Genomic DNA, 26,868 nt, shown 5'->3' with positions numbered 1-26,868 from the left:
AGAATTTAATGAGTGCTCGCGCATGCCAAGGTCTTCCTATCTAAACCCCTCCTTTTTACGGTAGGGATATGTCCATAGGGGCACATTATGTGCATAAAGATGTATTTATCTAAATATAACATATATTGATTCACATACGTTTTATGTTTCCTAAACGTCCTGGTGAAAAAATAACTTATACTTTTAAAATTTTTTATATATTTTATAATGAAGAATTTTGAAAATACGTCAAATTTATTCTTCAGATTTAATAATTTTTTTTGAAAATTATAGAATAAGAATTAGAATATTTATAATAGAGAATATTTCAAAATATTTCAGAAGAATACTTCACAATTTACACATATAAAGAATTCTAGAAAAAAATGTAAATTTCAGTATTTTTGAAGTGTTCTAATTTATATATTCTAAAAAAGTTTCTAAAAATTGTAAAATTGTACAAGAATTGTTTATAGTTCTGAGATTTATAGATGCAAAATTAAAAAAAAAAAGTTTCACTAGGGACGTATCTGATGTAATTGTTTATGTTTAAGAAACGTATATAAAGCCAACATATGCTACTCGGTAAATTATTAGACTCGGATCAATTCTACGATCGATAACAAGAAGGAAAAAACCACGAAAAAGATTCTCATCCTCGGCGGATAGGCGACGGATGGACGGATCGCCTGTCAGGTTCAGAGAGCGAGTGGTTTTAATGACGACGCGCAGATACAATAATAAAAGTATATTAGATAATGACATTCGCTCTCTTTCTCACTCTTGCTTCCTAGTCGGAATGACATTGTTGGCGCGTCCATGTAGAAGCTCGCGTCGCAAAACGTGCGACGTGGTCCAGACTCCGAAAACGTTGGGGGAAAATCAAAGCTTTTATTCAAGCCCTGATTACACGCTTTCAAATTGGATGAAATTTATCACATCCAACGCTAACTTAATTGTTAAGGAGCTTAATTATAATCGTCGCTGCAGATTGTTGACTTTTTATTTTCGTCAAAAAAGACCATTAAACTGGTTACAGACATCAAGATAAAATATCTCTTATTGGATTATGATATCAAGAGATTACAATTATACGTGATTTACTTTGAAAATATATAATTGATTTGAGAAATACTCTAAAAAAACTTCTTCATGCGAATTGATGTATAGAATGACAACTTTAATTTGTAACGAGATCAGTTTTCTTTATAGAAGATAGAAATATAGGACACACACGTATAGATTCAGTCTATTTTAATTTCTTGTCCTTTTAAAATTAGTCAAAACTTTTTGCTAAAAATTGATACTAAATAAATCAAATCGTTTATTTATTGTTACTAAATATATACGTAGAACACAAACTAACAGTAACATTACATTAATATTATAATTTTCCATTCAACAAAATAAATGTAGTATATAACATACTGTATATAACGGTTCCAGTGTTGAATAAAAAGTATAACACTGATGTAATGTCACTGTTAGTTTGAGCTTTGAAGGTAGAAATATAGCAACTCCGTAAAAGAGATGCTGCAATGTATTCTTTGTGAAATGACAGGCTTTCTCTCGGATATAATTTAGTATAATTGTTTTTAAGCGGATGTAATAAACGTAATATACGAATACATTGCAGACATATTCTTTTAAAATAAAACTAATATTCGTTCTTTCTTTTTTTGAGAATTTAATTTTCATCATTGATTGAGGAAGACCTTAATAAAGGCCGAAATTAGTTTCAACTAAAGAATAATTGAAATACACAGGAAATTCAATTGAAAAGTATATGAAAAGAATAGCTGTATTGTGTTGCACGGATACAATATTAGACGACATTTCGTGGCCCAGAATTCTCGATGTCACTAATTATTATTGATTATTATCGAGCATTAATATCTTGGCAGACTCGGTTTCTAATTTCGTCAAAAGCTATCTAAAAACGCAAAAATGGCACAAAGCCTGCTTTAGACAGTATAATTCATGTGAGGTTTCAAAATAGCGATCTAACATTCCTTTTTTATATCATGTGTATTTTTATCTATTTTATACTATATTATGTACGATACTCCAGATTCTTTTTGTACTATATAGCATATAAAAATTATAGTCAAGATATTTTCTAACAGAAATTGGGGATCAAAAATGATAGCTTCAGTCTATTATTTATTTCTTCTCTTTTTAAAATTAGCCAAAATTTTTTGCTAAAAAATGATACTAATAAATAATAAAATTAATAAAGTTACTAATAGTATAATAAAATTCAATGTTTATTTTGGATTTCTTTATTGATGTAACGACAATGTAAATTCTGACTGCATATATCACGATTTTTTATATTTGCCTGACTTTATATGTATATAGCGATATTTAAATTCTGATTTTCAGATTCATCATTACGGAAGATTCCAACACTAGGGGCCGAAACATTCAACATGACTTTAAAGCGCGTATTACCAGATTATCTCTATTATATATATATTTTTTTTTTTGCATATCGCTTGCGTATTGACATCTGCATGTTGGCTTAATTACTCGTATTGCCTTTATCTGTTGACTGAAGAATATAATACTTCTGCAACAATTCTGCATACGTTGCAGTTTCGTCTCCGTTGCAACAAGAATCTTCCATTTTGTATTAAAATGCTACAGAACGGTTCGTATTTCAAAAACAAAGATCAATTTCCTTTCTGCAATGATTCCTTTGTGGAGCAGTTCATTTGAGAACGATATCTTACCTTATTCACCCCGAGATAAATAATTGATTAAATGAGAAAGCAACAAGCATTATCGCGTCATGAACGATTACGTTTATCAGTCTCTTTTTTTATGAAGAATCTAAAACTTGGGTTTGTTCGTATATTCCCTCTCATACAAAAAATTGGCTGATTTTCGTATTTTGGGGAAGCGCGAGAATTGTTCCACGAGTGCATTTTTAAGATTCAGACACAATAAAAAGTACAGGCAACATACTGAAAAAAGATTTAACTCTGATGATAGATTCAATTAGAAAAATTTAATAAATCTATCGATCATTCTAATCGAGATAATCAGAAATTCAATTATAACATAATTCTGATTGATATGATCAGAATTCGTTTGTACTTCTAGTTAATACAATAAAATCTTTTTTTTTCAGTGTAGGAATAGAAAACACAGGCAATATATTTCAATCTACCAGAAACTATGTATCAACGCACAGCAATTTCTGGTAGGTTGAATTTTGTTTGTTATTCCTCGTTTCTATTGCCTGTGCCTTTTATTGTGTCTGTGGGGCCTTATTTCCGATAATTCGCGGTAGACGTAACTAGGGCGAAAGTTATTGTGCGGCGTAGTTTTTTTTTAAAGCCTCTCAGCTTCGCACGCGCCGTGCAGAAATCGATACCGTCGAAAATAGATATACCGCGTGCTGTGCCGTCACGTGCCAACACGTGCTCCCGCAACGCGTTTGACATTTAACGTGAACCAATTTCGCAAATGCAACTTTGTAGCCGAGAGTTGTCACGCACCGACTATTGTAGTCGCGTATCTTGGCAAACCATTTGGAAAGAGCGGGATCCAGGTCGAACGAACGCGAACGCATGCGAACAAACAGCTTATCTCAATCAGTGCGAACGACGCCGCGGTTGGAATAAATTCGTTCGTTTAACAAATAAGATAATATTCAAAATAGATGCCTAATAATATTTTTGTGTAACTTTTTATAATATAATGTAATATTACCATTTTTATAACATACCGTAAATTTTATTCCAGTTTAAACTGCCGATTATTTGCCGGTTTTGAAACATAGTTCTATAAACTGAAGCTAGAGTACGTATAAATATTACAAATTAAATTGATACATAATTTAATATTGCTGTTGCTAATGAGCATCTTCAAAATACTGTAGAGAATTTATTGAAAAACATCATCTCAGGCCAGGATTCGAAATTAGATCTCCTTTATTCGTTCGAGTTCATTCGCTTAATCTGGATCATGACTGATAGTGATCGGCTCGCAAGAAATATTATAGAAAGAATTGGGAGGAGAACGGATGTTCACGAGACGACTGCATGATTCACTTCTTCGATTCACGAACGTTTGCTCGTGCCTGTCGAATCCTTATTATACGGTCTTTCTGCTAGGACCAATCACGCTTGATATTTGATCGCATTTTATTTCTCAACGAAGCTGTAAAAAGGCACATTAAAAAATTACACGTTGACCTTAACGAAGTTTGAGAGTAAAGTAATCGGCGCGTACAATTACATTTTCGTGTCTCGCACGATGACAATGATAGGAATGAAGCGAGAGTATCAAATCCGTTTTACAAGCGAAGATGAAACCAATAGAGCCAATAATACGATATAATGTTAGCTATGAAGGGGAAACAAGTATTCTTTTCGCTGAAGAAAGATATTGTGCCGCAAATGCGTTTTAACATATCGAAAGAATAACAATCTGAAATATACAACCAAACATTTAATTTAAGCGAGTATTTAATGATGCATATTGCACATTCTTTTCGTGTTAAAGCGATCCCGTTACGTGAATGCTCGAAGAAATTTTTATTTAATCTTACTGATAATCACTGATAATATAATTATCTTGAAAACACTAAACGGATGTTTTTCTTGTTAAGAACATATGGAGGACAGGTTTCGTTTTAAAACGAAAAGAATCACCATGTCAAAAATTCGACAATTATTTTATATATATATATATATATATATTATCTATTATAATAATTTTTATTTCTTATAATTTAATGCTCTTCATCGTTCTGTATTTATATATTTATAGAGATATATTTATATATAAAACACATAGCTATGACATACCAAATGTTGTGTTTGCTTAGCAATGCGACTCTGATATTCAACGTTCTTCGCTAATTGTAAATGCACATGCATGAAATTATAAAAGCGGGTGTACGATCGTTTTGATTAGAATTATTCTCATGACGGACATAATGTATGTGTGTGTCTGTATGTGTGTGTGTATATAGCTTCGTATATACAAATCTTTTAGTAAGCTTAGCTGACAATACAATTTTTATACTATATGAACTTAAATATCCCAAATATTCGACATGAGTCATACAGTTGAGGAGACTATCGCAGATTACGTTTCGAAGGATCAAAGTACACACCGGACCGATTGATTGATCGAGTCGCATCGAGCCGAGAAACGAATAAAATGTAACATTTTTCTTGCACGTTACCAAAAATTATTATAGTTCCTATGAAGTGTACTAAACTAAAAATTTTTTCAAAGCGAAGAAGTTCTCAGAACTTCCCAATAAAGAATCTTTATACTCTAAAAAGAAAAAAAACAAGATGAGCATGATAAATATTAAAAAAAGAAAATTAACAATTACAAAAGAGTAATAGTATAGTCCACATGTCACGCCAAATGTCGAGTCGGAATCAAGTGAGATATACAAGTGATTCGCAACAATGATATAACACGGCTATAATAATTTACCGTAAGCGCTCACTTAATACAAACTGTATATCATTTACGCGAGTCCAAAGATTTTAAATACTCTTGCAGAATTGTGTGATATATGGAATCGTGTAAGGGGGAAGGGATAAGGGAAGGGAGGAAACTCTCTCTTGTTAGCGTTACATTTTCTTTATAATTCTTCAATGCGATATTCCCTTAGGGCGCTGCATATTTAACAATTTGTTAAAAGCTAGTTATATAATATTATGTCCCAAGTTAGTGTGGCTCTTAAAATATATGGCAGTCATCCGAACGCAAACAGATACGTTTGCAGGAAAAGAAGTCAAGTAAAATACTGCGGTGCGATAATATGATAATGAAAGCGATATATCCTAAGCGATCAGCACGGCTGGAATCGTTTTCACCCTCTTTTAATATATTGTCGGAGATTATATCTACTCTGTAACGCGAGAACTCGCATGAAATGCAATAAAATGCATTAAAAGACGTTAAAAATCAGAACTCATCATATAGAATAATTATAAAAATCATCATAAATCATGGACCAAGATATATCTCCTCCAATCCACGTTCTTTACAGACACAACAAGATCGAATCCGTCTTCTATCGAATTACGTTCTTAAAGGATTGCTGAATGTAAAAACATCACAGCAACTTATAAAATACTTTGTACCACAAAGAAGACATCATTTATTTCACTGTTTCCGCGACAAAGAAATGATCGTGCATTTTAATGCGTGACAATATATACGCAAAATGTAATAGAATTAAATCCCGTGTCAAAAGTCTGATCACGCTAACGTGGGACATGAAAAATGTCGCTTGTCCTTCAACTAGCAATATTGCAAAGTGTCCAAAATTCATTGAAGAACTAAATTTAATTAGACTTTCAATAGCCTACACTTGTAAATATCAACATATAACCGTTAAATATCTCCGTTCTTCGAAAGTAGGCGTTTTCAAAGACCCGCATTCAATCCGTCCTTCAATTCATTTCAATACACCGTGGCCATGTCTTCTAATTTTATATTAGCGTTGCTTTAACCATGTAGAGCGACGAAACATTTCTGATAAACACGATGTTGTGCAGACGCATTACGAGCGGCTTTACACCGTACTTCACTGCTCCAGTTTAGCTGAAAATTAGTAAACGTGAAAGGTGATAATTATTTTATCATTATGACAACCAATAACTGTCACTTCCAATTACTGTTCTTGTATTACAATTTAGTCCAATTATATATACGACGACGAGCTTACAAGAGAAAGGGTATACTATAGGAAATTAAAATCCTTGTACACAAATCATTAAAATGCGTTTTACAATTTTTCAAGATATTTAATGAGTTGCGTTAAATAAAGTTTAATATTAGCAAAAATTTTAAATAAGATAAATCACAATAATTGACAATAAGTAATCGCTCAAGACTTAAAAAAAAAAAATTCGTTATACTTTTTCTACTTTCAATTATTGCAGCTTATGCATTTATACACTATTATTTGTGGAATACATGTTACACAAGAAGAATGCTACTATATAAGAATTTCAACGCATCATAAACAATTATATGTCACTTATAACTAATATATAAAAATAGCAAATATTCCGTCTTTAAAAAGCCACATATTATAAAATATGTGTCTTGCATGTGTCTGAAAGTAGACACACGGACGATCGGTTACCTCTACGATAAAAGTTCCTGGGAATATTCTGATAGCAGAAAAGCGTGAAGAATAAATGACGATGTCAGAAGCGGGTGGTTGAACATTGCTACAATATAGAACTTGACAATGATACACAATAATCTGAGTATCTACATAACACACTATCTTATGCGAAATAAAAAAAGTATTCAAAATTAAAGCGGATAGATATATATATATATATATATGCATATTAAAAAGCACCTATTTACGTAGATGTCGAACGATGCGGTGTAGAGAACAATTGCGTTTCACATATCCGCCATTACTACACGAGAATCTTTAGATGGTAGACTCTCTGCAGAAATTTACATCAACATAGAATCTCTCCAATTATGATTATTCTTGTTGCGTATCGCTTAAGCACTTTGTTGCAAGATTTGTTGGCGAAACACAGAAAGCTCTACACTCATCCAAATCCTCTCGTTTCAGAGAATTTTTATGTAATCATTCCGCATTCACAATTGGAAGAACATTCCTGTTGTATTTTCAGAAGCTAATAATAACGAAAGACCAAATAAAAAAAGAAAAAAAATTGGAATGATGATCGATTATAATCGTGCAATAGTGTACGACGGTAGAATGATCTAGAGGATTGTGTGTGCGACTCACCGCATTTCTAAATGTTGTTCCAATTGTGTACTGTTTCATACGTTCATTGGTTTCGCTTTCTACTTTTTGGCTTTTCTAAAATATGATAAATGCAATATGATCGAATGCGATAGGAACGACGGATGGAATTTCGTATGATGTGGAGTGAGGGCGCGCATCTTCTCGAATCATTGGCTTATGCTTTACGAGATGATCGTCCGTCACTCGAGAATGATAACGATGAATAATGTTCTCTACGGTAATCAAGTAAAACATTGCTCGTGTCGTTTAATGATTGATTGAAATAATATTTCAAACAGATGAATCGATGAGAAAAGAAAGATTGTTTCGAAAAGAAAAATTAATGTTATAAAATGGAATATGAGGAATGTTGTTAAAGGGAAGTAAAGTGATGGAAGATGATAAACGCGTATTTTTTTTATTGCTAACAGAATATTCTCTATCAATTTCATCGGGACGTGTTCGAAAGGATGAAGCAATGATAATAACAAATTAACAGACATCTTATATACAAGAGTACACGTCTTGATTTAAAACGCTGCAAAACTTAATAATTCACACAATTCGTAATATAAATATTCGCAACATTATCAGATGTCCATCATAGATTTAAAATTTCATTACGACGTAAGACAGTAATATTTTATTTGTCAACATTGTAAAATTTTTTACACAATTTATTCGCTTAAAATTCTTGCGTTCAGTTCAAATATCCATATAATTTTAAAATTCTGGTGTACGATATTGCAATAACAAAATTTCCCAATGAACACTTACTTTTTCTTGAGAGTGAAGAAACTACGCCGCTTAGTTTCGGCTTGTGTCGGGGCTGGCAAGGTGTGAGCTCTAGATGTGCTTGCACCTGATGTTCCTTGTGCCGCTTGATTTAATGCGGATACCCAGTCGTTCATTTCGGTATCGTCTTTGGCCTGGAACAGGAAGTCGGATCCGCTTTGCGACCTATAAAAAAAAAGACACTTTACAATGACATCTACATCAATGTCGCAGAACGTGCAAATATATAATAACAATATCGAGCACTGACTTGACTCGGAAGACATGTTTCTTCTTAGTGTAATCACTCGCTACAGTAATAGTCGCGCCTCTTAGATCAAGAGGAGCCTCTCCTTTGTACGATTGATCGGGCGAAGCTTTGTACGACTTCTGATCTTTATATACAAATAAGCTCTGCCCGCGTACGACCATGTATACTTTGTCCCAGGAGCGATTGGACGCCTTCTTCGTCGTACTTTCCCACTCGTGCTTCCGCTGTAACGGCCCTTCGAACTCGTCGTCGCTCGGACTTCGTGGCTCTGGAAAAGATAACGGATTTTACTATCCATCGTTTAATAAGGAGTAATTTACTAAAATATTTCGGATAAATTATGAATTATTTATACGAGGAAACAGCCTGCATCTCTTGCTTCGAGTAGATGATGAAGCTGCAAATAATCAGTGATATTATTTTGAAGGATTAGTCGCAACATTCATTCAATGGAATACCCAGTTATAACAATTCTCTCGAACCAATTTTTTTCCATTATTCTAATTTAAAGAATGCATTTATTTAATGTTTGAACTTTCCAACCAACATATACTGTATATTTATGCTTATAACAGCACTTGGACAAAAATAAGCCCCGATTACTCATTCCTTTATTTGTTAGACGTAACGCATAAATGATAGGATATAATTTAGTTTCAAGAGTGTTTCCCCATTATACATACAGCATATAATTACTGGTGTATGCAGCTGTTTTTTCGAATATACAGCAGGTAATAAAGTGATTATTAAAAACCTACGTAACCAAAACATAATTGATTAGTAAAGAGATTAAATGCCAGGTTCCATTTAATCTCAGCTTCCACCTAAATAACACTTTGACAGTAATTTAGAATTCCACGAACGTGAATTGAAATTATAATAGCAGATATTATGTTTTCGATTTTTTCGAGCAATGACACATCATTTATCTTCAAATATCAATCATCCATGTCTGGATTATCCGTTTTTATACTTCGTGCTGTAAATATACGCATGTAAAGCAAAGTCAAAATATAATTGCACGAGTGACGAAAGTGTGTAACAAAAAAAAAGGAAATTTTACTCGTCCAACGTATAAGTGTAATTACTGTCGATTGTTTAAGTCTCTTATTTTCATTCACTTACCAGGAATACTATGCTCATCATCACTCACGCCACTGCGATCTAAACTTGGCGACTTGGCGGATTTTCTCCAGCGGAAGCTCCTGAACGGTGACTTGCTGCGGCTTCGTTCCTTACGCCTTGCAGCCTCGGAGCCACTTCCTTTCGGAGCTTTACGATGTACGCAACACACATAACGTTCATTAGCTTACTTACTTTGTTATTTAGCTTGTAGCAGAGATTTGTATCAGGTAAACAATTTGCCGCTAATAGTCCTTACATCCACGTGTTACACGTTACTTTTTTTTCCATGCTTTTTAACTATAGAGAATATACGGTAATACGAGGATACACACATGCAACATGCTCATGCATAAGATGCCAAATGAGCAATGCACGCTTATCAAACTGTATGTAACAAGTAGAAGATACATTTCGTGTGTTTATCGCATCACATTAACAGCTACGTTAATTAAAAAAATATTTATATAGTATATTTATGTATAAATATAAATATAATTTTTATTTATAATTATACACATACATAATATATATTTTATAAATTTATATTTATATAAATATTTATTACATATTTCAATAGTTTTCAAAAGTTTTTTTAAACGAGAAATCAAAGCGTGCTTATTTTTTTAAACTTGCCACTGAATGAACAATGAAGTCTGACGATAAACAAAAATCAAATCGATCGTAAAAAGTTTTGTGCATGGCGGTTTTATGCGCCATGGTTTTATGTATCCGCGATCAAGATGATTTGCGGCTTAGGAGCGTGGAATACTTAATCTTGAAGAATTGATGTTATCATTCAAGTGTAAAAAATTACACGAGATGAACTCTTGTTGTGCAGAAAGGTCAGAGACGCCACGCCCACCGTTGGTGCAATTAATACCAGCGGTGTCACGACCCGCACCACCTTGGTCGGCTGTCGCAATAATCGATCTGAAGATGCAGGAACTATCGTCACAGCATTTTGCAGGGAAATATCTGATACTTCTCTTCTATCCGTGCGACTTCTCATTCATGTGCCCCACCGAACTTATCCAATTTAGCGATCGTATTGCCGAATTTCGAGCTCTTGGTACGAAGTTACATTTTTCTTCACCGTTTAATGACAGTATAAATAAAATTTTCAGTAACGCGGAGTCAATAAGAAAGATTCGTCAAACAATCAAAATTTTACAAAGAAAAGGAGTTATTTTACATCAAATTGCTTTGTTTCGAGTTTTTATATTTATATGATAACGTTTTCACTTATCATTAATTCTCCTGCGTTTTATACCAGGCTCGGAGGTAGTAGCAGTCTCAACAGATTCTAAATTCTCACACTTTGCGTGGGTGACAACCCCGCGTAAACAAGGAGGCTTGGGCGAAATGAAGATTCCACTGCTCTCTGATAAGAATCATCAAATAGCGCGGGATTACGGCGTATTAAACGAGAAACAAGGGTATGCATACAGAGCTCTATTCGTTATAGATAGACAGCAAATTATACGCCATGTGACGATAAACGACCAAGATCTACCGCGATCAGTGGATGAGGTATTGCGAGTTATAAAAGCTTGTTGCTTTGTGGATGAAAACGGCAGTCTATGTCCTTATGGACCAGTTCCGACGAATAACGCCTTTGGAGAAGAACCAGACTATTTCAGCACGACTTAATCTCGATTGTGTGTCAATTCTTATATTCCTCAATCGTGATGAACGCAATCTTTTGTTAATTATATGGTTTACATCAAAGTGAATGATTATTCAAGACTTTAATTGAACTGAAACAATCACTCACGATAATATCGTGGCAACTAAATGGCGGGAAATATTAATAAATGACCTTTCAACACATGTAGCTTGAGACTTGAATATTTGCGAACACTTACTTGTTGGCGTGCGAGTACCATGCGGTGGAGTTTTCACAGATGTTGGCGTGACAGGTTGAGTCCCATCTCCTTCCCGGAAAGACAGCTGTCTAGGTCTTTGCGCATGCACTACACCACACCAATCACAAAATCATGCTATGTATTATTTTTTGGATAATACATCATTTGTTAAATGCGTTATATATATTCGTCACGGTTATACCAATAACAATTACTCGATTGCTGTGATGATTAGCGTAAAAGCATAACTCGACGTTAATCGCGAATCCAATGATTCTTCGTAGTGGTATGACCGTCCGAATATTCAAGTAAATCCTATACAACATGTACATAAAGGACAGAACCCAATTTCGTGCTTCTATAGACTTAGAATAATGAGATGATTTCGAACGTGCTTATCTTCCAACAAGATATTTAAGCATTATATTTTAACGTAATCATGCGATAGACGAGAACGAAATATAGTATAGTTAACAAATGTACCTACCAGATGAATGAAATGGTTCACAACGGATTAGTATGACCAGAAATTGTGACTATTAGAATTTCGCTTGATATTTCATCGTATCAAACTGTTATATGTGATTTTACACATGTGCATGTTAAATATAAAAAATGTTTGATAAATTGTTTTCTCGTGACATAACCGATGTCAGACGATAGAAGAGACATCTTGGACAGAATAACGGGCCATCACCTGCTAGAGAAAAAGTTAATAAAATAGTGATTTATGCGAAAGCGATAAGTGCGACGTGGCTACGAATATGCTGGAAAATGTAAGATTATTGCGATGTGTGACTTAACGCTAACATGAAATCTGAAGAACAAAGCTGTCGTTAAATACTGCTACGAAGACGTGACTTGATCATCCATCACCAGTTTATGAAATTATGTGAACCTATACACAAGATATGATCCACTTGAGATTGTAGCTTCGAAAGAGTTGCGGAGGAATTAGAAAGATGTTCTCAATGTAGAAGTCTATTCTCACGCTTTGACAAGTTTCATATCGCGTAACACTCACCTTCCTTGGGTTTGTCTTGAGGCTGTGGTGTACGTGTAGAAGCCTTGCGATGTGCCGCTGTGGTTCGTGCATTCCGTGCCGCATTAGGGTGCATTTCGGATTGGATAAAATGAGATGACGTGGAGGACGGATTCGATACGGATCGGAATAAGTTTCGGCGGGTTTGGGTGGGAAAAGGCAAAAATAAACGTGCTGTTAGCGATGTCACACATGCTTATCCAGACAAACCATATTCATAATACGTAAATCATCAGAGTTGAATTTTACGTCAAAAGCAAGATTTTACTCTACATCGCGATTATTAGTCATGAGAAGAGATGAAACGTTACTCTTGTTCCGCTTTTTCTCTTTCAGTTTACAATATTACTACCAATCGCAATCATTACCACGCCAAATCAATAGTAATACAAACTCGAAAATACAATTCTATTAGAAAAAAGCACTCAACATTATATTCTAAATAATGTGCGTGTTATATACCGGTTATTCTATATCAGCATCTTCAAACAGAATACAAAACCGTAGACAGAATTAGAAGATGCGGTAAGTACCGAGAAAAGTTGTCACAGATTGTTCGATTAGTAAAACCCAAAACATATCCATTATATGCAATTATATTACCGTGTCCCTCATCTTCTCCACGTTCTCCGCTTGTTGCCCCGTCAGTTTCAGCTCTGTAATAAACAACATTCATTCATAATATCGTGTGTAACGTTGTGACACAAATTACAAAAATATTTGTATTACCTATCGCTAGGTGGTTCATCTGGACTAGTAACAGGTGTCGCCTTGGCCAAACGTGCAGCCTCTGCCGCTGCCGCCTCCTCTCTTCTGCGTCTTTCTTCTTCCTCCCTTTCTTGCTCTCGTCGCTTTAGCTCTTTCAATTCGAACTGCATTAAAAATATGAAGATTGTTTATTTCTATATGCTAACTCATATTCTATACCTTATAAATTGTATTAATTTCTGGCATAATGGAAATACGACAGTACATTTACTGTGGAAGATTTACTTATTTAAACGACATACGACACAACAGAAAGTATTCTTTCCTATTATGCTATCTAATCAGAGATTTTCCGTATAACTACTTACAGTAGTAAGTCGGTGCAAGGCACTAAACCTTTCTTCTTGTGCAGCTGCCGATTTTTCGAAAGCCTCATGTTTCTTGATTAAATTCTCAACTTCGTCGATAGTATGCTGTGAAAAATACAAGTTTAAAAAAAAAACGTTCAATTAAAAATTCGTGTTTGCAATTTAATTACTTACACCAAGCTCCTGGCTCATAAGATATGGCTCTTGAGCAATTAACCATGCTTCAGCAACTGCCGCATCTCGAGCAAATTGGTAAACTTCCAAAACTATAACAAACGTAAGTAAGTGAGTATTAAATATATCATATAGACAATATATTATACAAGTATGCAAGATCAAAACGCATTTTTTAAATAGCAAGTGCAACTTACTGAGTTGCAGGTTCTCCCAACGTTCTTCCCATCGGTGTAACAATGCGTTTCTGTGATCGGTTAATGTCGCCAATTTCTCCTTTATCTGCGTGCTGGCATAATGATTCCTAGCTAAGAGGTCTTTTCCGAGATTAATGCACGCCATTAGATTATCCTCCCTAGCATCAATCTCCGCCTTCAAGCTCTGATGATTGTTCATCAGTAATTCAACGCCGGCGACGTCGCGCGGTTTTTCAGACGTGTTCATCTGGCGCACAACATCATCCATCCAGATCATCAAGGTCCTGACCATATTGAAGAATCGGAAGAGATCGCCGGTATCCTCCAATTTAGCTCGTCTGCCTTCGCATAACGATTGCAAATTGTTCCACGCTGCTACGACCTCGGCCTCACGATTTGTAATCTCACGCGCTTTGTCGCCCGCGTAGCTTGCCTGCAGTTTGGCGGATTCCTCTTCGATCTGCGATACTTGATTCTGCAACGTGGACAGATCCTGAATAAAGTTGGTGTGTTTACGTTGAAGGGCGGACACCGAACCAGCATCACGACCCAATTCGTCGGACATGGCGTTTTGTTTCTCTAAGATTCTGCCGAGAACGTCCTTGCAATCGTGGAAGAATTTGTGCAACTCCCGACTGGCCACCAGCATCTGTGTGCGGGTCTCGATCAGTTCCAGCAGGTCTTGCCAAACTTCGTTCAAGCCGTCCTTCCATTCAGCGATCGTTGCCGCATCGGAATGCCCGGTGGCGATAAGAGAATCTGCAATACCATTGACAGCCTCCACTCGCTCGGAACCAATCGCTTCTGTATCGCGCGCAAACTCCTTGAATCTCTCCCACAATAGCGTCACATGATCGTAATCCTGACCCAGCTCGTGACTACCGGCGACCAGTTCTCTTTCTTGGATCCATTGTTCGAGATCGTCGACTTCTCGATTTAGCATGAACAATTGGAGTGCCTCATCCAGTTTGGCTCGTCGCTCACCAGCCAGATCTTTCAGACCGGCGTATAGTTTGTCTACCTGCGATTGTTTCACGGCGATCTGATCGGCCAACGGGTGTTGATCGTTTATTAGTTGCCTAGCGGTCTCGCCTAGTTGGCGGATCGTCTCCGCGTAATCTTCAACCGCATGTTCAAGCGATTCGTGCTTCTTCATCAAATTTTGGGCAGAGATCTCATCCTTACCACGATCCTCGACCATCATGTACAACTCTTGCTCGCTCATCCACGACTCGGCCTCAGTGGCATCGAAGAAGTACTGCTGCGCCTTCTCGTTCTGCAGCAGATGCTTATTTCTATCATCGACCGCGTCCTTCAGCTCACGCCATTTCTCCGTCAATTCGGATATTAGTTTCTGGAACTCGGGACTATCCTCGTGTCCTTCATCAATCAGCTTCTGCCCGTTATTACATACCAAATTAATCCTGGGTTCGTGATTTTCAATTTCCGTGCGCAATGACTGATTCTTCTTCTTTAGCATGTGAACGTTAAACAGTGAAGTTCCGTACTCAGTGCTAGTTGCTTGCGGCATCTTCTCTGCGATCCACAGCTTCTCATCCTCGACGTCGCGTCGGAACTGGAAGGCCTCTTTCTTCTTCTCGAGATGCCGTTGACGATCGACAAGCGGTGCCTTGAGCTGAGCGAATCTCTGGGCGACTTTCTCCTTCTTGCACTTGATCTCCTCCATTTTATCATCGGGTACTGTACGTTGCAAATGTTCCGCCTGTTTGTCCAATTCGGTAACCTGTTTCGCTTTCACCGCCATTTGAGTCTCGATCATCTGTTGCTTCTGCATCAATATATTCACAGACGCCAGGTCAGAACCGGTGTCGGTACTCTCTATCTGCTTCTCTAGTTCGTTCATCCAGGAATCGATATCGTCACAGGTCTGATGTATCAATACCTCGCGATTCGAATCGAACAATCGCTCACCCTTATCGTGAGTCGTGGTCTCCAGCTCGACGAATTGTTCCGCCAATTCGGCGACTTTCGGTTTGATAATCTCCGCTAGATCCGGTTTTTGTTGAATCAATTCGTCCGCGGCTTGCTGCAATTGCTGCAAGCGATCTTTGTTGCTGGCGATTTCCGCTTCGAACGCTTGGTGACGAGTCCACTTGCTATGAATAGTCTTCGCGCTTCTATATGTTTCGTCTTGAGCAGTGATATGTTTCTCCTGTACCCATTCACCGAGTTCCTCGCAATCTTGTAGGAACATCTGTAACTGAAGCTGATCTTTGAGTTTCTCCATAAGTAGATTAGCCTTCTCGCGATTAATTCGTCGACGATCGTTGATGTTCTCGGCCTTCTTTTTCACCTTATCGGCCGCAAAGTGTCCTTCATCGACCAAACGTCCAGCAAACTGTACGACCGAATTGATTTTCTCATCGTTCGCATCCATGGTAGTCATAAAAGCCTCGTGTCGTTTAATCATGTGTTCCGCTTGTTCGAAATTTGCCGGCGTTTCGTCCTTGGCAAGAATGTGTTCCTGTTGTGATAAGAGCACCTCCGCTTGACGCGCATCTCGATCGAACACTTGTAAATTCAAGGAGTTGGATAGTAAGTTCTGACGATTCACCCACATCTGATGCAATTCCTCCCAGCCCATCTTCAGCGCGTTTAGTCTCTCACGCAGGAACATGTACTGCGTGTCGCCATCACCAGCCTCTGTCGTCAGTCGCTCGCCATATTCCATCATCTTCTGGTAGTCATCGGTGTAATTGTCAATCTCTTCCTTGATGTTCTGATGCTGTGTAAGCAGCTTCTCGGCATCGGCAAGACTGGTCGGCGTATCCTCGCTGGCAACATCGGTCTGCGTTTTCGTGAGCCACGCCTGGAAATGATCGAGGTCGCGTAGGAACCGGTGCAGATCTCCTGCCTCCTCGAGCTTGGCATCGCGCTCTTTCAACATCTGCGTCAGCTGCTCCCAAATCAGATGAATCTGCGCAATTCTCTCGCGTATCACCGCAGCCTCCTCCGGATGTTCCTTCTGTATGACTTCCGCTTCCTTCTCCAAGGCGTCTAATTTGGCCTGAATAGCCGCCAAATCGCGCTCCATACCGCTCAGTCTACGTTGCAGCGTCATTACGCCAGTCAAATCCATTTCCAAACTATCGGTCTGCTGCAGGATTCGCTTTTTGTCTTCGATCCAGGACACAGTCTCGCGACACTCGATATGGAACGTCTGCACACCATGTGCGGAGTTCAATTCCTCGCGTTTGCCCTCCGCCTTCTCGCGCAGCTCGGCCCACTTCTGGTTCAGTTCGTTTTGTCGCGCGATTATCTGTTCCGAGTTCGGATGTTCGACATGCAGCAATTGTCTGGCCAATTGATTAACCACGGCGACGCGGGATGCATTTGCATTCATTTCTTTCTCGAAGCCGTTATAGCGGTGTTTCATGATCTCAACATCTTCAATATCCTTGACAGGCACCATCGTATCCAGCATTCTATTCTTTTCGCCGATCCATTGTTCGACTCCGTCGGTCTCGCTGAACACCTTGTACAATGACAGCGCGTCCAGCAGTCTCTGCTTACGCAACTTGGCTAACTCAAGGAGTTCCTTGTACCTGTTATCTATTGAAGTCAGTCTTTCTAGAACTTCTGGTGATTTTGCGTCCTGTTCGCCCAACGTTGATGCCTGCTGATGAAGTTGATCGATAGTAGTGGCATAATTTTTAAGTTCATCTGTTACATCTTTGTGTTTCTTCAACAACGATTGTACATTTGCCTCGTCTCTGCCGACATCCTCTGACGAGACGAGTCGCAAAGTATCCAACATCCAGATATCAATGTCGTCCGCATCTGCGAAAAGTTGGTGATAATCGACAGCTTCTACGAGTCGCTTTCTCCTGAAAGCCGCCAGATCCAACAGATGATTCCACATAGCGAGAATTTCCTGAAGTCTCTCCTGAATACGATCGGAGCCAAAGTGTTGTTGCCGAACTAGCTCGTCGCCAACTGCTGCAACTGACATCAACTGCGGTTCGTGTGATTGTATCTCGTTTTCCAATGCTTTATGCTTGGACAGCAGCAGGTTAATGGTAGTCAAGTCGTGACCAATGTCACCCGTGGATACGATCTGTTCATTCTCCTTTATCCAATTCTCCTCATCAGCCATATCCCAATAAAACTGCCAGAGTTTCCGAGATTCCTCGAGCCTGGTACGACGCTCGATCGCTAACCGCACCAACTCGGCGTACGCGTTCTCCAATTGTTGCACGCGCTCGACGATAATGGCCGGATCGCATGGTCGATAGCCTTCTCCATGCTCTAGGAATCTCTGACTCTGTTGAACAACAGCCTTGACTCTCTCGCCGAGCACATTGATATCCGCTTCGACGAGAGAGTGCTTTTGCAACAGATCCTCCACGCCCATCAAATGTTTGCCGTAATCGTCCGTCAGTAGTCGCATCTTGATTTCCTCCATGCTGTCCAGTATGTACAACATCTCCTGGAAGTTCTGCTGTAGCTGCAAGGAAAGTTCTAGTCGCATCCGCCTAGCACGCAGCAATTCCAGAAGATAGTTCCATAGTCGTAGCACGTTGTCTTTGCGAGCGTTGATACGCTCAATGTCGTGATAGTTCTCCGCCTCGAGCTCCAGTGAAACCGCCATGACGGCTTGCACACGTTCTTCATAAGCAAAAATGTCAGTCTCTATGGCTTCGTGCTTCTTCGCAGCAGCTTCTACGGCAGCGAGATCAAAGCCGAAGTTATCTTGCGACACTAACCGCTGATTCTCCGACAACCATGTCTCACGCATACTAGCCTTCCGGTTAAATCTAGCTGCCAACTGCTCCAACTTTTCTTGTCGAATCAGTTCCTCGCGCAGGGCCAATTCTCGTTCGTGTTCAGCCTTCTCCAATCTCTCCCATGCCTTGTTGATATCGGATATCATTTTGCCCTCTTTGGGCGTATAGGGTTTCTGATTGTTTGCGCGCATCTTCGATTGTAGAGTAAACAATAATACTTCGAGATTACCCTTTTCCACAAATTTGGGTGGTTTCTCTACTGTGCGATAATTCGAGAATTGCGAAAGTTGTGATTGAACGCCGACTAAGGAATTCGCAAACCTGCGATCACCAAGTGCTTCTATCGTGGCCTCGATCCAGCGCAGCAAATCACTGGTGAGGCTCTCATACTCGTGTATCATACGATCGTTCTCCATCGCGATACCGACCACTTTGCCAATTCTTTTACCTTGCACAGTCTCCTGTTTCATCTTTGAGAAATAGTGATAATACGTGACGACATAAGTTATGATGGACTTTTCGTCCGGATGATCGACGAAGATATCCTCGGCATCCAGTAGCTTCGTGAGACCGAGTTTGTCCTCCGCAACGTTGAAGGCATTATTGAGATTATAGATCGCGTTCGATTTGGAAAGCTTTTCGAACTGTATCAAATCTGGACGGTGCTTATGTATGATCGCATTGAACGCCAAACCGTCTCGCCACGATGTCGTGAAATTTCTTACGTTTACATTGTGATAACCCGCGGTCTTCATCTGACACCATAATAATAACGCGTCCTTGGCGGACTTGGTCTCCTGATTATCCGTCTCTTCGATCGTGATATCCTGAATCTGGAATCGCAAGATTATCGTCCAAATGAGACCCAGGCTCAGACGTGGATTTCCGTCGACAATATCATGGGATCCCATGTTCTCCAGATGTACCCTCTGCTCACGCAGGAATTGCAGTGCCTTCTCCACATTCTCCAGGCAGTGGATGCGCATCTTGCCTTTGGTAGGACGTGGCAAACGTTCACCCGACAAGATCTCTAACAGCCTTATCAACATCTTGCCATCTCGCAGATCGACGTACAGATCGCCGATTCGGCACGAACATCGGACTAAGTGGGAGTTGACCCATTTCTGGAAGGTCTTCTTTTGCACTAATTCACGCTCACCTGGTAAAGAAGATCGCACAATAGTGATTTTAGTGAATAGTCAATGAATATACATTAAGGCTCTTATTCTGTAACTTTTAACGACAGCGTTGTCGTTGCATAGCTTTTTTTACCGTGTATAAAATCTGCGGAATAACAATGTAATGACATCGTTACTGTCGTTATGAATTACAGAATAGGAACGTAATATATGCTAACTTTAAAAATTTACTTTAAATGTATCTAAATTATTTAATATGACATTGTGCCGAAAATAATTAAATTTAGACAGATTTTAAATAATTAATAAAGTTTCTTTACCTCGAAGATCAAACACAATTTTATCATAATTCATTCTTAGTTAATAATCCGATATTTATTATATTCTCACTTGCACAACGATCAATATTATTCTAATCGATTAAATTATGTATACTTAATAAGTTTAACTTTTTATAATATTCAATATAGATATATTCAATGATAGTTATACACATATCTCAACCACGTTCAATCTAGTCTAAGAAACAACTGTTACAAACTCATGAAGTTATCGAACTCTTAAAACGATTATCTCAAAAGGATGTGGTTGTTTGATAATCTCAACCATACAATTTTCTAAAAACAATTCATAGTACCCCAATAGCATCGTCATTCATTATTATTATTATTACAGAACAGTGTTATGAAATGAGCTTTAAGTATCCAACCAATGAAAACAAATCATACTATTAAATTGATAAAAAAAAAATAATAATTGTAAAAGGCATGCAAAAGACAGAGAGAGAGATAACTGTGATAAAATATATATAAATGAAACAATTGTGTGAAAAGGAAAATCGATAAAGTTCCGTACCAGCTAGCGCCTTGATACGTGAGCGTTCGAAAAGTCTCGAACTCGAGTTTCCCCCGTCGTATTCGTACTCGTCGACAATCTCTTGTTGTAGCGTGGGGTCCCAACCCCCGCGCACCACCGAGATGTCGGTCGTCATTTTGTCAATCAGACCAACAGCTCACTTCTGCCGAACCCTTAAAAAGGGTGCACCTGAAAATGATACCGTAAATTCATTAATGCGTGTAATCGGAGGAATTTTTGAAAGTGATAATTTATATATTCTCCATTTTCTTTCTCATAATATTTAGAAAATATATTTTATCCCTATCACATAAAATATATAATATTTATATTATAAATTTTTATAAAATTATGTCTCCATTGATTTCATGCATGTTTTTTAAACCCTTGATTGAAGATATTGAATGCTCAATGTCAAATATTTTTCACAACCCTTTATATATCTAGTCTTTTTAAACTCTTTGGAGTACAATCTCACTCTAAGGAATGAAAATTGAGCCATTCTTGGAAAAGAGTGGTACAATTTTCAATCTTTAAGAGATTTCACTTTATATCTAAAAAAAAAAGGCTTGAAAGAATCTATCAATAATAATAAAAATAAGCAAGCCCATCAAAGCCAACATCAGTTGTTCGGATGCACAATTTATTTTCGTGTAATTTAACAAATCATATCAATAATTAATTAATATACGTTTCGACCCCTATTTTTGGGTCCTTATCAATAGGGATCGAAACGTATATTAATTAATTTTTGATATGATTTGTTAAATTACACGAAAATAAATTGTGCATCCGAACAACTGATGTTGGCTTTGATGGGCTTGCTTATTTTTATTATTATTGATAGATTTCACTTTAAAAAGTTGTTAGAGAGAACGTGTTATAATTTAAAATATAGAAAATATTCAATGTTGAATATCTGAGACCTTCAATCGCACACACCTAGGAAACACGGTACCACGCATAAAATGCAAACAGAGACGTGGTAATAATCGTAAGAATTTCTTTCTTTTGCTATACCCACGCAATGTAAATGGTAAACGGTGCACAGAACGTGTCTTGGCAAGCTACGGTCAGCGCGTTGTCACGTCAGTCGATCTACGCGTACATACAGATAAGAATTGCAGAGTAATCTTATCTCCTTGCACGGCGGGTCTAACGATTAATAATTGGGTAAATAATAGGGACTTCGAGAGGATTAATGTTACGCAATGCTGTTCGATAACAGAGCACGAGTGCGTCTACGCCCACGCATAATACAGAGATCTTTCATTTTCTTCAGTGCGCTTCGTTAGCCTAAAGTTACATCGCGCACATTTCTTCACTTCGACTCTCAGCGTTAAGATCCGATCTATACTACAACGTAGAAATTTGTTTTTCACATCACAAAAATAGTATCTTTAGTATCTGAAAGTAAATACTGATAAATCAGCTTTGAGAAGAGCTGCAATAAATAACTTCAGTGCCTGTTTTACATGGACTAGTCTATGTGATCAATCTGATTCTTCGCGTCAGATCTATTATTAAATCATTCAATAAGGCATATTTCCTTAAATCAACACCCACAAGTCGTATTATATACAGAGTGTTCCGCGATAACACAGTAACTCTTACGTTTTCTATTTATTTTTACACAAGAATCATCTCCTTTTCGATCGATTACTGCAAGACATTAATTTAAATTTCTATGCGCTCAACACATGGTATAAAAACATTGATGAAGAACATCTTCTGTCGTAATCATCATTCCTAGCGAGAATTTATGTCTGTTTTTTTCTTTTTTTTTTATACCCATATGCTCGTGTTCTTCAAATTGTCTTCGGCCGCTGTAACAATAATTGCATGGCTCTAATCGCTGAGTTCGCTTTCGCAGTCGCCAGGTATCAAGGAGATGGCAATGTTCTGTTAACGTCTGTAAAGTACATGTCTTTAGGTATATACGTGCGCTCATTTAATAGATAGCGTTGCCGCGCTCGCCTCCGCGTGGGAGACGCGACCGCCTCGCTCACCATACGATGATTACATCACGCGAATGATGTCACACACGCGAAATACACATCGTCGGCATCGGCGTCGCACTGGTTCCCTCAGGAGGGTGACTTAACGGAAAGGTAGACACTCGTCGGCATTGGCGTATACGTCGACATACGACACGGAATCGTGCTTGTATACACGATAAACTTGAAGCACGTGCCAAGCAGACTTTCAACAATGAAAAGAGTATGCAACATCTACGAAAATGTTAAGTAAAATAACTTCAATCAAATGTTTGATTAATATAACTTTGAAACATAATTTTAATATTCGAAATGTTCAGGAAGTATATTCACCAATAATATAATTAATTGTTTGATAATTACTAAATATTTATAGAAAAGTGAAATTATTTTTAATTATATTAATTAAACGTTTAATTGAAATTATTTTACTCAACTTTTGGTAGCTATTACCAAACGTTTTTCAGTGAATGTTTTAAATGTGAACATCAGAAATAAAGATCGATACAAAAATGGAATCAATTATCTTTTTCTACTTTATTAGTAAAAAGGTTTGCGAAGGGTATCAAAAATTTAGATTTATGCGAATATGGTAAATGTACTTATTAAATAAAAATTTAATTTGTAAACTGTAAAAATATACGTAAAATTGACGATTTATAACTAAAATGTGTATACGTTTCAAACATAAATCACATAATTTTTATTTTTACTGTTTTACACATAATTTTGCATACACTTTACAGTATAACGGAATACAAAATACAAAATATAATAGTACGCGTTCTATAATTTAAATGCATGCTAAATTTTTGTATTTGGCACGCAGGAAATTATTTTATAAATTTGTGATTGGAAATATGAAACCAAAAAATAATTTCTACAATTGCCTTCATGTTACAATTAATATAAATATATATTGGTGAAAAAAGAGGAAAAGTGAATATGAATAAAAACAACTGACCTTTTGCATGTAAACATTAATTAACATCAATAAGCATTAATTACGTAATCGCATTTTTCCAAAATTCACGTATGGAACAGCGTTATCAACATTAAAACAGAACGATATATAAATGAAGGGTAATTAACCGCATTGTCTAATTTATAATATAACGATCCATTGCAAACAATATTTACTAATTGTTATCGATAACGCAATGAACAGTTGCATCTGCAGCTGTGCGAGCGAGCGATATTGATCTTTTTTTCTTTAACGGACCAAATGTCACAGGTAACACAGCATATCGGACGCGCGAGAAGCTCAAAGAGAACTAGAGTAAAACAATACGATATCTTGTAATGAAAACGACAAATTAAGAAGGGTAACTTCATGGTAAAGCCGGATGCAAACACGATTACGTCATCCTACTGAAATTAAAAACGCACTGTCAACAAAAGTTATACAAACACGTATAAAAAAATACACAATTTATAGTTATATAAATCTTATATTTTTACACGCTTTACAATGTCACAATTTTTATTAACGATTACGTAACTATACGTTGGCATTTTCAATTAACAAGCATCCTCGAAGTTTATCGGCGTGCATAAAATTACACTGCTTGCTATTACGAATTTATTATTTATCTGACGAAGGAAAAAAAGGAGAGAGAATTTAGGATACATGGCGTTTTTTGCATATCTAATCCTTTCTCGATCGTTAATAATACCGATGAAGCGATAGACCGATCGCGACAAAATCGACGCGTTCTCCTCGAGCGACGTCCAAAGCCTGGTGAACGCAAGCATGAATGGCATTCTTAAATGTCTGGACAGTCACTTACGTTGAATTAAGAGCAATTACGCTAGTGCCGTCATACTTAATGGCCGGCGTAGTGGGAACATACATACAGATTAATGCCTTCGAATCTAGTGGGCGGGGTGAGATGAATCACAAAGTGAATGACACGATAATCGAGGAAGGTTAAGTTTACTGGCGGCACTTTCTACATGTTTTGTCTTCAAAAGAAGCAGTTCGGAACATAGTCTCCTTTTTCAAAAAAGTTTACACAACATAAACAATTTCTAAATAAAATTCAATTTTTGTAAAAATAAGTAACAAAAAATATCAATTAATAAATTTTAATTACAATTAATTTATTAAAAATTAATTAATTAAAATTTATTGAGTACAATGTTAACAGGGTTGCCACAGAAAATGAATTTTTAAATTCCCTGACTTTTCTAGGTTTTCCAGATAAAAATAGAAAATTTTCCATGAGTAATATAAAATATATAAATTTTAACATTTAGATTCAAGGATTGTAAAAAGGTTAGTCTATATTATTAAAATCAACGCAAAAAAAGCTTAATAGCATAGCAAAATTTTGAGTGCAAATTCAAATCACAGCATAAAATAAATTAGTTTTGGAAAAAAAGAATGCAGTTATGACGAAAAAGAGGGATCAAATAAAAATACTGAATAAAATATAAATTTTAATTATTTTATTAAAATCGTTTAAAGTGCACAAGTTTTGACTATAAACGTCAGATATAATATTTAAAAAATTATAAAAATTATTTAGAATAGGAGCAGTTTCAGGAAATTTTGTGAGGAAATTTCGAAATTCCAGACTTTTTACATTTCCCTTGACTTTTCCTGGTTTCCATGACCAATTTCAATTTCCTTGACTTTTCCCGGTTTTCCAGGTCTGTGGCAACCTTGAATGTAAGTATAATACAGTACACATTACACCTGCATGTTTGAAAAATATAACTTTGCAAGTAAAAAATTATAAAATAAAATAACAGTATTCTCCCTCGCTAAAGTTTCACAAATACATATTTTACTTATGCTGCAGTGACTGTTCATTATATCGTGAATTTGCTGTTTAGCTATTATGATAGTGGTGATATTTTTAATAATGCAGACATTACGTCCAAAAGTTTTTTTTCTAAAAGAATCTCTTTTTTAAAGTTGTGCCATGAATTGGAAAAAAAATGCAAAGATTAATAGTGTTTTTTTCGTATAATTACATTTAGCGTGTATGTGTCATCACGAAGAACCCTCTATTGAACTCGATAAAATACGAGGTAAAGTAAGAAGCGAAAATGGAAAACAAGAAGCTCATTGTGCACCAGAACGAGAACAGCCGTCTCTATATGTACCGCGAGCCTCCACACTGCTTCGAATGCCGTTCGTGGAAGCAGGATTCTGTTGTTTAAATACATTCAACTCATGCTGAAGCTTTAATTCTCTCGTCACATACAGGTAAAAATTTTCTTCAATTCTCTTGATAACGAGACTGCTTGACCTCCATATTATGTGTAATACGTTATCTCTTAAACGATAACTCTTGATTTTTCGTTTAACTTTTGAAAAATGAATTAGATCGCAAATGATTACTTTCAATTCATTCTTGCGAAGAGGTCAAATGCCTCACTAAATATTAATTTATACAACAAGACGTACAGTACTTATTATATCGCAGAAACATAAAATCGATATCGTCCACGTAAGCAACGGAGTCAGATATTTATAATTAGCCATATTCTCTTAGCTTCTAAATCTATACATCCTAAAATACACATCATCTCAATTTCGAAATCATCTTATAAACCTTTTATGGTGATTTTTATGAAGAAATAAAATTCATAAAAAAATATTTACACATCGTGTCGCGACTCCTACGATATATTCTGTTGCGGCTCACACAAAATCACGCACAAATAAGCATAACGATGACCTCTTCGGCGTCGGCGGTCTATCTTTAGGTCGGTCCAATCCAAGACGAGATAAACGGCGGAACTGCATTTCGCCGATTCGTCATCTAATCGTATGGATTAAGTGGTGCTTTTGTGTACAGTTCGTTGCGCCTTCTCCGCCGCAAAAAGATGCGATATAGCGAACCACTG

The 26,868-nt window shown here is 36.9% G+C and overlaps 2 protein-coding genes across 8 annotated transcripts in view; one reads left to right on the top strand and one right to left on the bottom strand.

Moving 5' to 3' along the window:
- Positions 1-4,733: 4,733 nt before the first annotated feature.
- Positions 4,734-26,868, bottom strand: part of beta-Spec (spectrin beta chain) — a 42,691-nt gene continuing 20,556 nt past the window's right edge. The window contains exons 1-13 of one of the 7 annotated variants that reach the window (XM_018513923.1): positions 22,035-22,092; positions 21,011-21,199; positions 14,269-20,175; positions 14,072-14,163; positions 13,898-14,002; positions 13,551-13,693; positions 13,425-13,477; positions 12,804-12,860; positions 11,780-11,887; positions 9,915-10,061; positions 8,790-9,057; positions 8,522-8,704; positions 4,734-6,564 (exon numbers count right to left, since the gene is read on the bottom strand). In XM_018513923.1, coding sequence (XP_018369425.1) covers positions 6,561-6,564; positions 8,522-8,704; positions 8,790-9,057; positions 9,915-10,061; positions 11,780-11,887; positions 12,804-12,860; positions 13,425-13,477; positions 13,551-13,693; positions 13,898-14,002; positions 14,072-14,163; positions 14,269-20,175; positions 21,011-21,146 — 7,203 coding nt within the window. In that variant the 5' untranslated portion in view covers positions 21,147-21,199; positions 22,035-22,092 and the 3' untranslated portion in view covers positions 4,734-6,560. The other 6 variants (XM_018513922.1, XM_018513921.1, XM_018513924.1 and 3 more) reach the window with 6 other exon arrangements.
- LOC108765288 (peroxiredoxin-2-like) lies at positions 10,531-11,773 on the top strand. Its single transcript, XM_018513928.1, has 2 exons — positions 10,531-10,983; positions 11,188-11,773. The coding sequence occupies exons 1-2, from the start codon at positions 10,701-10,703 to the stop codon at positions 11,562-11,564; spliced, it is 660 nt and encodes a 219-aa protein (XP_018369430.1). The 5' UTR covers positions 10,531-10,700; the 3' UTR covers positions 11,565-11,773.

Source organism: Trachymyrmex cornetzi, unplaced genomic scaffold (genome assembly GCF_001594075.2).
Source record: "Trachymyrmex cornetzi isolate Tcor2-1 unplaced genomic scaffold, Tcor1.1 scaffold482, whole genome shotgun sequence".
NCBI lineage: Eukaryota > Metazoa > Arthropoda > Insecta > Hymenoptera > Formicidae > Trachymyrmex > Trachymyrmex cornetzi.
This window is presented reverse-complemented; position numbering and strand designations above follow the sequence as displayed.

Coding starts and splice junctions, on each gene's coding strand:
- LOC108765288 (XM_018513928.1), top strand. CDS start 10,701: ATGTTATCATTCAAGTGTAAAAAATTACACGAGATGAACTCTTGTTGT. Junction 10,984..11,187: donor TGCCGAATTTCGAGCTCTTG/GTACGAAGTTAC, acceptor GTTTTATACCAG/GCTCGGAGGTAGTAGCAGTC.